General features: G+C 34.0%; 4 protein-coding genes across 5 annotated transcripts; 1 reads left to right on the forward strand and 3 right to left on the reverse strand.

Annotated features, from left to right (window-relative positions):
* The first annotated feature begins 1,700 nt into the window (after window positions 1-1,700).
* Window positions 1,701-5,142, forward strand: LOC112795733 (uncharacterized protein At4g06598). The gene is made up of 5 exons (XM_025837871.3): window positions 1,701-2,010; window positions 2,767-3,505; window positions 3,761-3,836; window positions 3,954-4,080; window positions 4,350-5,142. The coding sequence occupies exons 2-5, from the start codon at window positions 2,784-2,786 to the stop codon at window positions 4,553-4,555; spliced, it is 1,131 nt and encodes a 376-aa protein (XP_025693656.1). The 5' UTR covers window positions 1,701-2,010; window positions 2,767-2,783; the 3' UTR covers window positions 4,556-5,142.
* Window positions 5,143-5,886: 744 nt separating this feature from the next.
* On the reverse strand, window positions 5,887-9,185 carry LOC112795734 (COBRA-like protein 6). Of its 2 annotated transcripts, none has more exons than XM_072233832.1 (5): window positions 8,764-9,185; window positions 7,201-7,657; window positions 6,969-7,122; window positions 6,417-6,679; window positions 5,887-6,343 (listed from the first exon to the last, which is right to left on the reverse strand). In XM_072233832.1, the coding sequence occupies exons 2-5, from the start codon at window positions 7,556-7,558 to the stop codon at window positions 6,072-6,074; spliced, it is 1,047 nt and encodes a 348-aa protein (XP_072089933.1). In that variant the 5' UTR covers window positions 7,559-7,657; window positions 8,764-9,185; the 3' UTR covers window positions 5,887-6,071. The 2 variants fall into 2 exon arrangements, with proteins under 2 accessions (XP_072089933.1, XP_072089932.1); XM_072233831.1 differs by having other exon boundaries at window positions 5,889-6,352.
* A 753-nt stretch (window positions 9,186-9,938) lies between these two features.
* LOC112795736 (zinc finger transcription factor YY1) lies at window positions 9,939-12,780 on the reverse strand. Its single transcript, XM_025837874.2, has 6 exons — window positions 12,401-12,780; window positions 12,103-12,161; window positions 11,440-11,639; window positions 11,064-11,153; window positions 10,811-10,954; window positions 9,939-10,662 (listed from the first exon to the last, which is right to left on the reverse strand). The coding sequence occupies exons 1-6, from the start codon at window positions 12,484-12,486 to the stop codon at window positions 10,132-10,134; spliced, it is 1,110 nt and encodes a 369-aa protein (XP_025693659.1). The 5' UTR covers window positions 12,487-12,780; the 3' UTR covers window positions 9,939-10,131.
* Window positions 12,781-14,417: 1,637 nt separating this feature from the next.
* Window positions 14,418-15,742, reverse strand: LOC112795737 (serine/threonine-protein kinase-like protein At5g23170). The gene has a single exon (XM_025837875.3). It carries the CDS (start codon window positions 15,670-15,672, stop codon window positions 14,611-14,613), a length of 1,062 nt encoding a protein of 353 aa, XP_025693660.1. The 5' UTR covers window positions 15,673-15,742; the 3' UTR covers window positions 14,418-14,610.
* Window positions 15,743-16,732: the final 990 nt, after the last annotated feature.

A 16,732-nucleotide genomic window follows, 5' to 3' on the forward strand; every position in this document is an offset into this window, starting at 1 on the left:
TAAACTTTCACTTTGGTAACACAACTTGTTGGGACACAATCTAACTACTATGGTAGTTTTAAATTGAAGAATAGAGCACTCGCTATTTCTATGGCATAGAAACTCCAGCTACTATAGTTTTTTCTTTTAGGAGTTTGAGCTATTCGAATAAAATTAAAATTTGTATAAAATAATTTATATTATTCGTTTTAAAATTGTTTGTATCATTAGAGCTAATATTCATTACAATTATTATTTTTTTTATCAATTATGTTAGATGCTTTAATATTTTTTTTACTTTTCAGATCTATTAAGTAATTTTATAACGTTATTTTTTATAATTTTAACTATACTATTTTAATTAAGTTTAATTATTCTATTGGTTCTTATAGTTTTGTGAAATTTTCAATTAGGTCTCCATAATTTTTTTTCTTTTTAATTAGGTCTCTGCACTAATTTTTTTTCAATTAGATCTCTTTTGATAGTAATTGGCTTAATTGTACAGGAATCCAACTAAAAAAATTGGTGCAGAGACTCAAATAAAAAGAAAAAAGGTATAAAAATTCAATTAAAAAAATTGGTACAATAACTCAATTAAAAAAAAAAAATATAAAGACTTAATTAAAAAATTTGTGAAATTATAGGGATTAATAGAGTAATTAAATTTTTAATTATTGTTAAAGTTTCATAACCATCGTAACTACTATACTATATAATTAATTATTCATATATAACTTCTTTTAATAATGACAATAATAAATATAATGTGTTAAATCAAAATCAAGTTGTAACAAAGTTTCACTATAAATTCAAGAAAGCGAATTCCTACGTGGATAAGTTAGCTTCTGTTATTCGTGTTTAGATTTTAGTTGTCATGTTTATTTTTTGTTATCATTCTGCATTTTTTTTTGTTGACTCTATTTGGCACAACTCACTTTAAAACTGTTTTTTTTTATAATTAATTTTTTATTTGGGTCCCTTTTGTTCATGAAAAAAAAAATCAAGTTAACTCAGGGATTTGATCTTTTGTCTTAAATGGATGAAAAAGCTTTAAAATCTAGAACATATAATCCTATAAATTAGTTATACGGTAAAATAAAAATTAATTAAGCTTATGGTGCGGTAATTAGATAAGTTAGGGACCAAAACTAATTTGGATTGGATGAGTGATTAATTCATTCGTTCTTTTAATTGAGTAGCGAAGATTCGAATCTCGTCTCATGCTGTAGATCTTTAAATGGAATTCAAATCTATACGGTTGCATTTGTTTACAAAGAGAAGACACTGAGACAGGGATACATAAACACAAAATTGTGTTTGATAGAGAAGACATAAATAGAGACACTATATCCAAAGATAGTGAATTAGTATATTTTGTGCTATCCTGACAGAAAAGATACGGAGACACTAATAACAGACACAACTTATTTTTTATTTTTTTATTATTCTTGTTAATTTTTATAATTATATATTTTTATTATTATATTTTTTATCTCAAATTTTTTAATAAAAAAATAAAAATAAATTAAATTTTTATAATTTATTTTAATTTATCACCAAATAAAATATAACAACATAAAATGATATGTGTTTGTCTAATTATGTCTTATTTTTAATATTTTGTTCTATTCTATTCTCAAAAATAAAATTTCAAAAACAAAGGTCACAGCCTAACAGATTAGTCTTTAATCAATTGAACTAGAGGATATTGTGGACGAAAAAAAAAAAGGTTGGGGATGAAAAAGTAAAGAAAGGGGGTTGTTGGGAATAGGTGAGAAATTAGGGGGTTAAATTGCAAAATAAGAAAAGATTGAGGGAACAGTATTACTTGCTGGTTTAGAATCAAAGGCCCTTGTTACCTTATTCAGCCTCAGCTTCAACGAGAAGAGAGAGAAAGTTAGAGAGAGAAAGAAAGAGGTGGTTGCCATATACAAAGGAGGAGAACCCTAGGAGAGAGAGAGAGAAACTTTGCTTCCATTTCAAGCCCTTTTCGCATTGCGTTTCGGGATCTCGAATCTTCAATCTACAAAGGTGATTTTTTTTTCGGCGGCGTTTGGTTTTTGATTTTTATGGAACCAGATTGCGTTAAACATTTTCGCTTGCAACATTTTGGTGTTCAATTCGTTCAATCAGCTCATAATTACTAGTCCATTGATTACCGAGTCTCGCACATTGCAGCATTTCGATTCTTCTTTGAGCACTGTTTTCCTGTTTTGCAGGATCTTCTTCTCCTTCTTCCTTTTTTCATTCCTCTGATTGCATGTTGATGCTTGTTTTGCAAATTCATCTTTTAGGGGGTAGTTCTATGTGAAGGGAAGCAATATAAAGTTTCGATCTTCGTTTTTTAAATTTTTATCAAGTCATGGCAACCTGAGCAAATGAAACAGAAAACTTAAGCTGGTTGAGATAGAGCAGCGTTTTGTTTTTCAACTTCCGTTGCAATTATTGTTTTCTTTCCCCGAAGCTGAACTCTTGATTGGAATATTCGTTTCAATCTGTACCCTGTACCTTCCCAAGTGATTTTGGATGTTCTCTTGCCAGGAAGCCAATATTTTTCAGAAAAAAATATCTTTTTTTTTTCTTTTAATCGTTTGATTCTATCCCTGAAGTACCTATTTATTAAACTGGTATAGATTTTTGGTAAGAGTTTAAATGACAAGTGAGAACATATAAGCACATAAGATTTCATTGTCTTGCCTTATGTTAATTTTCCTTTTTATCTTTACCCTCTAGTGTATAATCCTGCAAATTCTTCAGTAATTTTGATTCATAACATGTTTCTCACAGGTGTTGGTTCCGTTTTTATGGCAAATTCAAAGGGCTCCTCGGGCATCAGAAATTTGATGTATTCTGGAAAGCATGCTCTGCTTCCTCCTAAAATCCCATTCCCTAGTGTTTCCCAAGCTTATGCTGATTATATGCTGAATCCTACAGTAGGTTCAAAGGTTGCGCAGAGACCAAGAGAGGGAAATGGATTCCACCAACGGACATCATCTGAGAGCTTTATTATAGAGGAACAACCCTCATGGCTTGATGATCTCCTTAATGAGCCAGAGACACCTGTACGAAGGGGCAGTCATCGGCGTTCATCCAGTGATTCTTTTGCCTACCTGGAAAACACTAATGTTTCTAACATCGGTTATGCAGATAAGGATGAGTTTAAATTTAGGAATTTAGGACCTATTCCTTCTTGGTCACCTCAAGACTTAAATCACAGCAAAGATGTTCGTCATATGCCCATGTATGCAGAAATGAACTCAACTAAAATAAAAAATAGGGCATGGGACTCTTGTTTGAATCCTCCCACACATCCAGGTGGTGTTCCTGCTGTCAAAGAAAGTGTTGCTTTTCAGAGTTCAGGACTGTCGTGCCCGCCACATGAAGCAGATGGGATTCCATCAACGGCCAATGAAAAGCATGATGTAGTAGAATCTGGTTCACAGGATGCAAAATTATCTTCAGAAAGAAAGGATGGTTCAAATGCAAAGTCATCTGCTACTGAAACAGATTCAAAACGTGCTAAACAGTATGTCGTTATTTTGTTGAATTTCCTCTGCTGTTTTTTTCTCTACATTTATTTTGTCAAAATTTGTCAAGACAGAATCCTTAGCAGGAAATTATATTATTAAAGCATGGCTTTTTAGTGACAAGTCAAGTTTAGTCTGATCTATTTACAGTATACCTGCCTTATAATGAAACTTGGAGAGAATTTTATGCTCTCAATTGATTTATGTATATGAAAATTTGCATGGACTAAAAATTTGAATAAATTGTGTTGCAGGCAATTTGCTCAGCGTTCACGAGTTCGTAAACTTCAATACATTGCTGAATTAGAAAGAAATGTACAAGGTTTACAGGTAGCTTTTAGCATTAGGCAATGATATGCATCATGTTTTCTATGCTATTTTGGAAATTTTCTTATTCTGGTTTATTATTTTTTTGTTATTTACTCCTTTATGTATGTCAATTTATAGGCAGAAGGATCTGAAGTATCTGCCGAGCTTGAATTTCTTAACCAGCAGAATCTCATCCTGAGTATGGAGAACAAAGCTCTCAAGCAACGGTTAGAAAGTTTAGCACAAGAGCAGCTTATCAAATATTGTAAGTTTCTACCATTGAACATAAGCTAATAGGTCTTACTGTAATTTGGAATTTGGAAGTCATTTGTTTATTGGTGTACCAATCTAAATACCTGCATTTTGAGGGGTGCTTATATATTCACTCATATACAACTAGGGAAATTCTTGGGATGTTATGCTGCATTTTGATTATCTATTTTATTTTTTGATAATATCAGATATCCTAGTAGAAAAAAAAATTACTTTTTGCTTATCGAAGTTTGATGTGTTTTTATGCAATCTGAAACTCAGTGGAGCAGGAAGTACTGGAAAGAGAGATCGGAAGATTACGTGCAATGTATCGGCAGCAACAGCAGCAGCCACAGCCACAGCAACCCTCTGCCAGCCATCGGCGCACAAATAGCAGAGACCTTGAATCCCAGTTTGCTAACCTTTCTCTAAAACACAAGGATGCCGGTTCAGGGCGTGACCCTGTTACTGGCGCACTTCGAATTTAGATTTGCTGTAGCTGTAGCTGTGTCTTGCATCTTCATTCAACCGGTGTTGCATCGCCTGTCACCAAATTGCACCTCTCCCTCTGCGGGATTGTGCAGAGATTTCCAGTGTATGCCCTTCTCTCTGCCCGCATTGCTTATTTTGGCTTCGGCATTAAGTCTTTGGCTTCTGTATGCTTTAATTAATATCAATTACCACGAATTCCCCCCTCCCCCAACCAAAACAGAAACAAAAAGGAAAATCATTTGATGTGCACCTGGTGGTCAGCCGAAATCCTATTCTATTTTGGTCGGTTGATCGGCCGGAGGTGGTAACAGCTTCAATTCTCTCACTGTGTGTTTCCATTCATTTCTCATGTATTTGTAAGCCCCATGTCTTGTGAACTATCATTGTAGCTGAATTCAGCCTGCAGACAGCAAAATATCTTTAGAGCTATTCGAATGTGCATTATTTGTATGGATTATGTATGTTAAGCTAATGTTTGTTATATGATTCTAATGAAAATTCATGGCTTCTTCTAAGCACTATGTTTCATATTGAACTGGGCATGTATTTCTGATCTTATTTAAAATATATTTGTGTTCTGTAAGATTTGTATATTTAATTGTTTATTGATACAAATTTCTCCTATTTGGTTCTTTATGAACGACTCCATACTGATTAGAATGCTAGCCATGTCTTTAGATTTGGTTCTGCTGTGCCAACATAATGGTTGATGGAATATAAAGAATCTTAATTACGTGGATTACTCATTTACTCCCATATGCATGGAAGAATAATAATAATAATTGGAGTGGGGCGATAATGAATACTGAACGCAAAAAAGGAATCGGACGTGACTAATTTCTTCTTTTAATATTTTTTATTATTTATTTCTGCATTAAGCTTGGTATGCTATAGATTAAAAAAAAAAGGAGTAAAACCGAATGTTAAAAAGCAAAAGAAACGTTACTCAACCCAATCCAAGTTTAATTTTGATACACACAATATAAAATATTTTAGATAGTTATTTTTGGTGGCGGATTTGAAAATGTGTTGTAAAACTGCAGCGTAACTCCTACAACACAGAAGGTTCTTCCAAGACAAGTTTAGGACATCAATTTTAAACACACTAAAAATAAACTATAACTTTATTTTTGATAGCATGAATTCTACTAAATTTAATACTTTATTCAATATATATATAATATTTCAACAATACCAAATGTACATCAAACTCAATTACCAAAATCATTCATTACTCATTAATATAAAATATATACTAAAACTAATTATATTATATAAATATTTATACATAAATACATAATTATTAATTTTTGTGGTTGGTTTTAACGTGTAAATAAAATTCTTGATAATCTTTTCGAATTTCACATACTTTTAAGTGAGTACACCAAAAGATAATGTATTTATCTTGTTCCTAAACAACAATGGCTGCTGCTTTTTTTTTTCACATGTTGTGGCGAAGTGAAACGAAGATGAAATGTGAAATTGTACAAGAAGAATGAGTATTGGAATCATCTAGAAGAATATAATGTAGAGAAGAAAATAGAGGGCAGTAAGTAAGGAGGAGGAGAAAGTGAGAAGATGAGCATTGTTAGGGAGGCTTGGATAGTTATCAGGAGATGGCATGACACATTCCTCCCCATTGAATGAAACTTTTCTCGGAAATGTCCATCCTTCTCTGAATGTGAACTCCTCTGTGTCTTTGTGAAGCAGCATCTCTGTTTGCACATTTCCATCCTTCCCTGACAGCAACATGTCATTGTAGTACTCCAGCCCCCAAAACATCCCTGTATCGTCTGATAAGTAGTTTAGTCAAACATGTCAAATCATTTAACAGTTTTCAGCTGCAGAGTAACTTACTGATATTGCCGTAGATAGGGAGGGCCTTGTAGTTGAAGCTGAAAACTTGGGTCACACTTCGCAAGTTAGGGTGTAGCACAACGATGTTCCACTGCGAGTAGTTCTTGACCAAGTTGAGATTTGTGATGGTGATCTTTACGCGCCAATACTCTTTGTAACTCTGTTTGACGTGCCAGTGGATTCGAATTGGGCACATGTGACGCGAACACCTCACCACTTCCAATGACTCTTCTTGTGGCAGTTGCAACACCGATGATGAAGAACTGCAACATTTTCAATTATATCAGAAGGTAAAAACTCAAATGCAATCGACTTCACATGAAATTAATATCTGAGAGCCGTTAGATGATTTGATTGATTTGATTAAATTTTCATCTTAACGGCTTTCAAATATCAACTTCACGTGAAGTTGACTTTACCTGAGTTTTCACCATCAAAGTGTAAATTCAGATGCAGTCGACTTTACGTGAAGTTGATAGCTGAGAGCCCTTAGATGATTTTACTGATTTAAACAATGCAATTAAAAGTAGAAGAAAGTGTGCGTATATATACTCGATACAATGTGCTCCTGGTAGGCCTTTGCAATTGCAGCTGCAAACGGGACAGGGAACGATGGTGCTGTTATAGAATGCAGATAAGGAGACGCAGCATTTCGGTGCAGGCGATGCTCGATACTGCGAGTACATACACGTCACATTCCACGTGTCTGCAGAATTTTGTTTTCCAGATATTTTAATATGTATTCTATACGAGTCACTGATCTGGTCTAATAAGAGTCAGGTACCTAAGACTTGTTGCCATCGGTGTCCATCGGCGGTGAACTTGGTAGGGGGGACCTGAAAGGGTGCACTGCAGGTGTAACCGGGGACGCCGAGGGTGAAATTCTCCGGCATGGTGAAAGAAGCGGTGGTTGCATCTAGAGTTGGCTTGTTGTAGTTCATTTGGAAGGAGGCGGCGGACTTGGTGATGTCTTGAGTGAGGGAAGAGAGGAGACCGCCACGGCAGCAGTTGAAGAAGCGGTGGTTGTAAGGAGCGGTTGGGGGAAGATCAATGATGAGAGGATGCTTGAGGCAACAGTGTGGTTTGTCTTGGCCTTTGAACTTGGAGCAGTTACCTTGCTCCATTGCCTCTGCTCCCCACATCGCCCAAATCACCTCGTCTCCTTTCCATGCCCATCCCAATCTCCATCCCGGCGCCTCCACGTGCCGGAACAGTTGCAGATTGTATATTGACACCTTCACCTTCAACCATGCATTCAATTCAATTCAGTTTGATTTGATAGTTGAAACTTAAAAGCAGTTTATGTTTTTCTAATAATAAATAATAAATAAAGTGGAGGAGGAAAATTGAAAGAGAAGCAAGGTGAGACCACAACAATCTTATGCATTTCGGTGAGTTAATACAATTTGGCTCTTAAATTTTGAGATCAGACTTAATTTGATCTTTAAAATTTTAATAAATTTAAATTGGATCCTAAAATTTATTATTGTAATTTTTATTAACCTTTAAACTGATTTTTATTATCGATATATTGATTTGGTATATTAATTTGATGTAATTTAAATTTTTCGTTCAAGTTTTATGTGATCGAGACCTATTAAAATTTTTAAAAATTTGACTACTTTTAAAATTCTAAAATTTTTGAATTGAATTTGTTATTATCATTTTTGTAAGAATATTGATGAGTCAATTAAATTTATAGAAGATCTAACATATCTAAATCACATAAAACTTAAATGAGTTCAAATCTTAATAAGATAACTGCAAAATTAACACGCTATTCATAAAAATTAGTTCAACAACTAATGCAAATTACTATTGTAAAATTTGAAATCTAAATTAAATCAATTATAATTTTATGAATAAATTTGAGTTGGACTTTACTAGAATGCCCTCGTTAGTCCTTACTTTGGAGGAAACAAAATCTACTTGGGTGACGTGGTGCAAAACCATTGGAAGCATATAAGGAAGACAGAAAATTTGGACTGTGACAGCAGCAAAGTGAGAACCCGAACTCAGCAACACCCCAACATAACCCTAACAAACAAGTACGGCGGCCCCCATTTTTCTTTCTTTTCCTTAACAAATCCAAACTCCGCAGACATTCTCAAAACACGTTTTTTTTTTCAAGATCAGATCACCCCAAGAAAAAATGAAATATGATCAATTTGATGTAATTTTTTTTAAAATCGGATACAAAAATCCGTAGGACCAGGTTGTGTAGCACTGATTGTATCACTTTTATACCTTCCCACATGGTGATGGTGGCCCCAGAAAATAAAAGATTAAAATACTTGTTATTAAAAAACTAATAAATAAATATGTAACAGAAAAAAGAATTGCTTACATCAACCGTAGCCCCATTATCACTTATGAAATCCCATGTGATGGTGATGTTGCCAGAAGGATCCAACGGGTCGTATCCATCTGCATTCTCAGAATAAAGGTAATAAAAATTAACACAAGAAAGAAGAAGAAGAAGAAAAGGGTTTTGGCTGCTTCTTATACAAAAGGGTATATGTAAAAACTACGTGGAACAATTGGGAAAAAAGGTCCTTACAAGAGAGGGAGAAAGTGATGAAGAATATTATCAAGGCCAAAATGTTGGCCATTGATTTTTGATCCTCCTGAACCCAAATAAAAATAAAATAAAGGATGTTACAAATTGAAATTTTTATTTACAAAAGGAAATTGAAAAATAAAAAGGGGGTATATGTATATGGCTAGCTGTGTTTTACTCAGCGATGAGTGTTGTAATGTTCATTTTGATTTTTCACAATCAAATTAGAATATTAAGAGAAGAAAGAAATTAAGGCTGCATTTAATGCGTAAATACAGGATGCATAGGATATGTGTCTCTGACTCATAACATTCTTGAGTTTAGCCTTCAAATTCCATACGTTCTCCTTCGGATTTCGGTAACTGAACATTGTATATATATTTTTTCATTCTATATTTTTCATATAGACCGTCAAAAACTATGCTAAAAGATACTGGGGGAAATAATAAGTTACATGTTACTAATAATATGTTACTATGTACTAAAATTATGAGTTTGCAATTTACTAATACACAATTATGCAAAGAAGCGAAGACATAGTGGAATGGTTGGAGAGACGACCAAAGACATTGAAGCATCTAACATTTGCGTACGGATTTGTTGTTTACTTACGGGGCATATTTTGCATGATACATGAATTCCAAAATAATTTATATTATATATGATGAAGAACAATTATTAAAAAATATTGTACGTTGAATTCCTCTTAATTTTTATTATATATAATAGATAACGATTAGAAATTATTGTTCTAATCTCTACATTATAAATTATAGATTATTTTGGGTCCAAGCCACATTTCAATTACTCTTGTTTCTAAATAAATTAAGCTAGTGAATTGGTGAACTCAATTCGAATAATTGTAATCAAACCAAAACCAAAAACCAATCCAGTGAATCCACATTGATTAAAATGGTGAATTGGTGCTAGTTTGAGCCATCGAAAAACATGAAACCTTCAGGTAAATAATAATGTCATCTTTTATTAGTTAATATAAATTCATCATCAAACCATAATCATACATCCAATCACCAATATTGCCTCTTGTTTTTTCTAAATGGAGCTATATATATATACTTGCAATAACCAATAAAATCGTGTCAATGAAAATGGTACTTGGATAAATAAAATATAGGGGAGAGCCATAGGTAAATTTCAGTCTTCATATTCTGTTTCCTCATCGTCATCATCGTTGTTTGCAGCATATCTCCAACCATCTTCAACGTTGTCACGATCCTCTTCTGTTTCTTCACTATCTTCATCGTAGACTTCTTCTTTCACTGGCCATGACTTTTTAATCGCATTTGATGCGGCTGGAGTAGGAGCTGACCCTTTTCGTTGGGCGATTTTGGCAGGAGGCAACTTCAAGCTTGGTTTCGGTCTACTTTGCTTCTGACTTTTACCATTTGATCGTTTTCGACCATAGGCGTCTTGTTCACTCGCTTCATCCATTTCATTGTCAGCATTAGCTTGTGCACGCACAGCATTTTCATCGTGGCCTGGGTGCTCCCTCTTCAAATGGAGTTTAAGCTTGTATTCATGGATGTATGCTTTTTCACACCCTTCATAAGGACATGCATAAGGGCGATCAGATGATGCAGAACCGTAAGTTCCACTAGCAGGTTTAGTTGGTTTCGCTGGCTTTTCCGATGGTGGAGTATACTTTGTCAAATCCACTGATGCATTCTGTAAAATGTGATTGAAATTATGAATCAAAGATGCAGAGACATTACACAGATATCCTATTGAAAGGCTTCAAATGAGAAGATGCAGCATCAGTGATGAGAACAAAAACAATATATACAAGTTCCAAGAACAGGACAGATGACCCAACCTTATCATGCTGAGACGCAATATGATTCTTTAGTTTGTATTCGTGAGCATATCTCTTTCCACAATCTGGGTATGGGCAGATATGATAGTTCTCTTGTGAGTGTGTTTTCATGTGGGACCGCAGGTTGAAATCCAAGGAGAAGGCCTGGATAATAACACTAATATTTAAGCTCACCAGTGATTCAATGTAGGGAATTCAATACAACACAGTAGAAAGTATTAGAACAGATCATTTTAAAAGATAGATCTATCACCTTACCACAACCTTCATGAGGACACACAAAATCTCTTTCCCCTGTATGAATGAGAAAATGTCTTTTCAACTTTGAGCTGTCCAGAAATTTCTGCAATAGAAACGAAACATTCTTAGAACCCTTATATGTTAAAAATAAATAAATAAAACTATGGTAGCTGTAACTTAAAACACAACATAAATAAAAGGCCATTATTATGAAACCGATAGGAATTAGTTGATAAGGATCTATTTTGAACTTAGTGTATTACTGCCATGAAACATAAACTTCACACACTTATATTGCATTATTTGGGCCTTCATCCCAACTCAAGCCTTTTAGACGGGAATAGGTCCTAGATATTGTGTGCACGTATCTGAAGTAACAAGCTCACTACCTTTCCACATCCCTCATAGTGGCAAACAAATTGCCTCTCTCCATGGATGTGAGAATGCTTCCTCAAAGCACCAGCATCTATGAATGTCTTTCCACAGCCCTCATAGCTGCATAGGAAAAGTACTTCAGTAGTTGGCTCTGGTTCAGGCTCAGGTGCAGAAGGCTCTTTTTCCTTTTCTTTCAAGGCCTTTAAGGAATCCTCTGACGATAGCGAAAAAAAAAGGAAAATTTCAGACAGAATACAACAATCACAAAATAAAAGAGTAACATTAATTCATCACAACGTTCATAGCTTTATTCTTTTTGAAAAGACACAAGCAACACATGATACAAAGCCAAAGTTTACAATTATTCAAGATATATAAACACAAATGCGTCATCATGAACAGACTGTACATCAAGTGCCAATTATGGCCCCTTGAATTCTCTACATAAGGGCGAATTCATACCTGTAGAGTTAATTTGAAGCAAATTAAAAACCATCATGAAATTATGGACATCATCAATCAACCAAGGACAACCAGAACAATCATACATGATACAAGTATGAGTGTTCAATTTGATGGATTCAAGTTCAGTTCAGTTCATTCAGAATAAAATAGAATAGTACAAGGAGTAAGAAATTACTTAAGGTCACGTGCAAAGTTGGGAAAAACGGACAAACCTGTTACCCATCTTAGGAGCATGCACTTCCCGCCAGTAGCTACAACGTCTTGAGGAACCCTGAGAGTAAAATTATTCTCAAAATCAGCATTATATATTGCAAACTGAATCAAATTGATTACAAAAATATCATTGAATCTTCCAGATAATTCCCTTGGCTCAAAATACCAAAATTTATCGTAAGGAACAACAAATAGAGGACATAGAACTTGTTCAGTTGTTTTCACACACCTAGAACAGCATAAAATAAAAAGTAACAAAAAAAAGGCAGAAAATTGAAAAAGAAAAAGTTTAGGTACCATTGTTTGACCCATTTAACGGCGGGAGCCTTGGATTTGAGGAAGGGACGCCGCTCGAAGAGGTTGTGATTGAACTGAGTCTCCATGGTATGAGTGTGTGTCTGTGTTTGAAGCAAGTTGGAAGCAAAATCACGAAAGGAGGAATCCTAATTTGAATGTGGATAAGGGTTAGGGTTAGGGCTTCAAGGAGGAATAGCAGAAGTCAAATAAGGACGAGAAAAATAGAAGAATTGAAGGAGGGTGAAGCAGCTTCGGGTTATCGTTCTCGTCCTCGTTCTCATTCTCATTCTCGTTCGATTGAATTGCTTCATGCTTTTCTCAAAACGACCGAACATTAAACCCCACGTCACTCCCCAAGCCTGCGTTTTGCATTTTCTTTCTTTTTTCTTTTTCTTTTTTTTTGTCTTTTTATTAATGATGGTCGTTTCATTTTAAGCCCAATTACTTTTTTGGTTAAAAGCCCAATTTGCCTATCTAGTGATTCATTCAACAGCCCAGTTGTACTTCTAAGTTTTTGGGCGTTAATAACACTGTTTTAGTGGTTTCTTTTTAATCTTAATTAAGTCATTTCAAAATGTGTTTCAACAAAAAAATCTTAGAACATTTTTAGGTGAGATATATTAAGGAGGAAGTGTTTTTTTTTTTAATATTTAAAAGATATTATAATGAAAAAATATTAATTAAATGATAACATGTAGTATAAATCAGGATACATTATTTGAATAACTAATTTAATTCTTTATTATTTTATCTTTTAGAGAATAACTTAATATTTCTAATTTTTGTAATGACTAAATTTACGTAGACGAAAATTCCTTTGTAAAGTTTATGTTCTCTTTTCTGCCAAAGAACCTTATGTAAATAATTTTTTATACATATATAACTTTAGGGGTACTCTACTGTACAGATTTAAGTTGTATAAAAAAAAATAATTTTTTTATAATTATTTTTTATTATTTTATTGTTATTGAAAATGTGAGTCTTATCCTTTCTAATTTCTCTCTCATCCCATAAAAAAAAACTATAAACTTACATTTTTATCATATAATTCACCATAACTTTACGACTATTAATCTACATCTTTGGAATTTTATCTTTATTTGTATGGAGGTTGCATCAAAATATTTTCATAATTTCATATCGTATTATATGTCACAATGTTTTTTGGCATATATATAATTTCATTGCATGACTACCGAATGAAATTGAGTACTTATCAATGAGATAATATTTAATTTGATTTTTCAATTTTTATGCGAGATTTATTTAATGTTTAAAATTTTAGTTGTCTACCTTAAATTTTCAATTATTTATATTTAATTTTCATATTTTAGAAATATAATGTATATTAGTTTTTAAGATAATTATTTATATATAAATATTAACAGAATTTTAATGAGACAGTTAGATATTACGTTGTAATATGTAAAACGATGTTATTTTTGTGTTTGGCACACAAATAACAAAAAAACAATTATAAATAATATTTAACTATTTGAACCACCACTCGTTAGCACGATATTGTCTATTTTTGACACATAAGGCGTCACGGTTTTGTCTTTGACGATAAAGATGTTAGCCGAAACCCCACTCACTCGTCAAAATGCGTCATGCTAAGAAGAGGTATACACACCCTCCCTTATAAGGCATGCTTCGTTTTCCTCCCCAACCGATGTGGGCCTTACAATCCACCCCCTAAGAGAGCCTAGCCCAGTGTCCTCGCTGGCACATCAATTCGGATTCCGACTCTGATACTATCTATAACAGCTCAAACCACCCGTTAGGACGATATTGTGTCAAAATTAAAATAGTATCATTTCACAAATTATACCGTAGTATTTAGTTATCCATATTTAATGTTTTATTAATATTTTTGTGCCAAAAATTAATTCAGTTTGTAAAATTTAAAAACTAAAGAAAGATAATTTAAATTTCAGAAATTAAATTAAATTCAAAGTGTATTAGAAATTTAGCATATAGAGAAAAAAAATATTTAAAAACCAAGTGAAAACATAAATTATAAATAAATAATCCACAACCATTTTTAATATAAAAATTATACAAAATGAATATTCATAAAAAATTAGTAATTAAAAGTGAAAACCTTAAATAGTCTTTCTCTGCGTATCAAAAAACTTGGACCAATAACGAAATTAAATTGTTTAAATAATGAAATATGAAAGATTGAAATTACAGGTTTGTGCATGCAGTCAATCCCAAAGCGATAAAACTTGCTTAACGGTGATGACGGAAGACGTGTTGTGAGAAGAAGTATTGAGAAACAACTTGCTCCTCTTATTTCTCGTGAATCCCACCATGCCGGCGATGCTCCTCATGACCACGCTTCTCCATAACGGGTACCTCACACGCTCCGCTACGTCCGTTATTCTCATAACCACCTCCCGAGCACACGGACGATCCTCTTCCTTCTCCGACACGCACCGTCCACCCAACCGAACTATCTCATCCACTCCACCCGCCATGTACGCCGGCACCGCCACCCTCCCGTCACAAATCTCTTCCACAACCTCCCTCTCAATCAACGGAACCGCCCATTCCACGATCGACGCCGGCGTTTTCGACACGTCTATGGCCTTTCTCCCGCTTATGATCTCCAACAACACAACCCCCAAGCTGAAGATGTCGTTCTTGGGGCTCAGTTTTGCCGAACTCGTGTAACTCGGATCTATGTACCCTATTGTCCCAGCGGGTTGACTCGGTGGTGACTCAACCACGGATCCAACCATAACCGCCAGTCCAAAGTCCGCCAACTTGGCGTTCATGTGAGAATCGAATAAGATGTTGGTGGACTTGATGTCCTTGTGGATCACCATAGGCTTCCCTTCGTGGAGAAACTGAACCGCGCGTGCGATCTGCATGGCGATTTCCACGCGCTTCGTCCACGACGGCGGCGGTTTTCTCGAACCGTGAAGCCAGTCGTGGAGGGAGCCATTTGGCAAGAGCTCCATGACCATGAGCTTGTTCCCGAACGAATCGTGGCTCGTGCCTAAAAGGTTAAGCACGTGAGGGCTTTGACGTAGAATTGACAGCACTCGAATCTCGTTTTGGAGCTTGCTGGAGTTATCATCATGGTGGAGAGAATCTAGCGATGATGCTTTCTTCACCGCCACCGTCCGTGGTAGTAGACCTTTGTACACGATTCCATGGCTTCCTTTGCCTATCATCCTTTTAGGGTTGAAGTTCTCGGTTGCTTTCACAACCTCTTCATACTCAAACTTCTCTTCTCCTTCTCCCATGTTTTCATCTTCCATGAATGCTTAATTGCTTGTACAATATACACATATCAATGGACGCTGAGTTTTGTGTCATCTTTTTATTTGAAAGTTCATACCACTTATATATACTAGCGATAGCTACTAACGCTATTAATTCATTCTTTTACTTTTTTTTAAAAGAAAAATTATCAGAATTTATTATTTTTGTCATTATTTAACTATCAATTCAATTTTTTTAGCTAAATAATTTAACAGTGTATTTTATTCTATATTTTTAAATATTAATTAATAAATGATAACAAAAAATAATAAATTCTCACAACATTTTAATATTTAGTTTTTTTTTATTTATTAAATATAATAAAATTAATAAAAGGAAAATAAATTATAATAACAAATAATTTATAATTTAACTAAGAAATAATGAGTTATAACTTAAATGTATAATATTTCCATACTTATTTAGAAATGTTAAGTTTGAGTCTCGCTTCTAATTTAAAAAAAAAACTAACCGTTTAAATATTATATTTACGCGGAGATGTATTGGTAGTATAGTTAAAGATGAAAAATAGGTTAATTTTTTTTTGTTATGGAAATAAAAGTAGTGATATACTTTAACATGATAATTTTTGGTATTTTTTAAAATTGTGGAAATACACAAATCCTTGGGTCCAATTTCTGTACTTAACACAAATCCTATGACCAATTTGTGTACCTCTACAAATCGGACGGTCCAATTTATGCATTCTGCTTCTTTAGTTAAACGATTTCACATTTAAGTATAATACCCCAACAATCCACATTTAAAAAAAAACACCACAACCACTTCAATATTAAAAATAAAAAATTCACGAAAAATACATGTGACTCGGTCTCTAACTGGATTATATATGCGATATATAAGCTCCCTTTTTAGTAGGTTGAGGCATTGAAGGTTTCAATAACAGGGAGAGGTATCAAGTATGAATTGCTTTTTTGTAGTACCCAGGGAATAAAGGTGCTTTGGAGAGCTAAGAAGAAATAAAATTGGAATTATTGAGAGTGGGAAAAGCTAATAAAGGAAAAAAGGGAAAAAGCAAAAGAGTTTGTGATGACA

The sequence above is a fragment of the Arachis hypogaea genome, chromosome 4 (assembly GCF_003086295.3).
Source record: "Arachis hypogaea cultivar Tifrunner chromosome 4, arahy.Tifrunner.gnm2.J5K5, whole genome shotgun sequence".
NCBI lineage: Eukaryota > Viridiplantae > Streptophyta > Magnoliopsida > Fabales > Fabaceae > Arachis > Arachis hypogaea.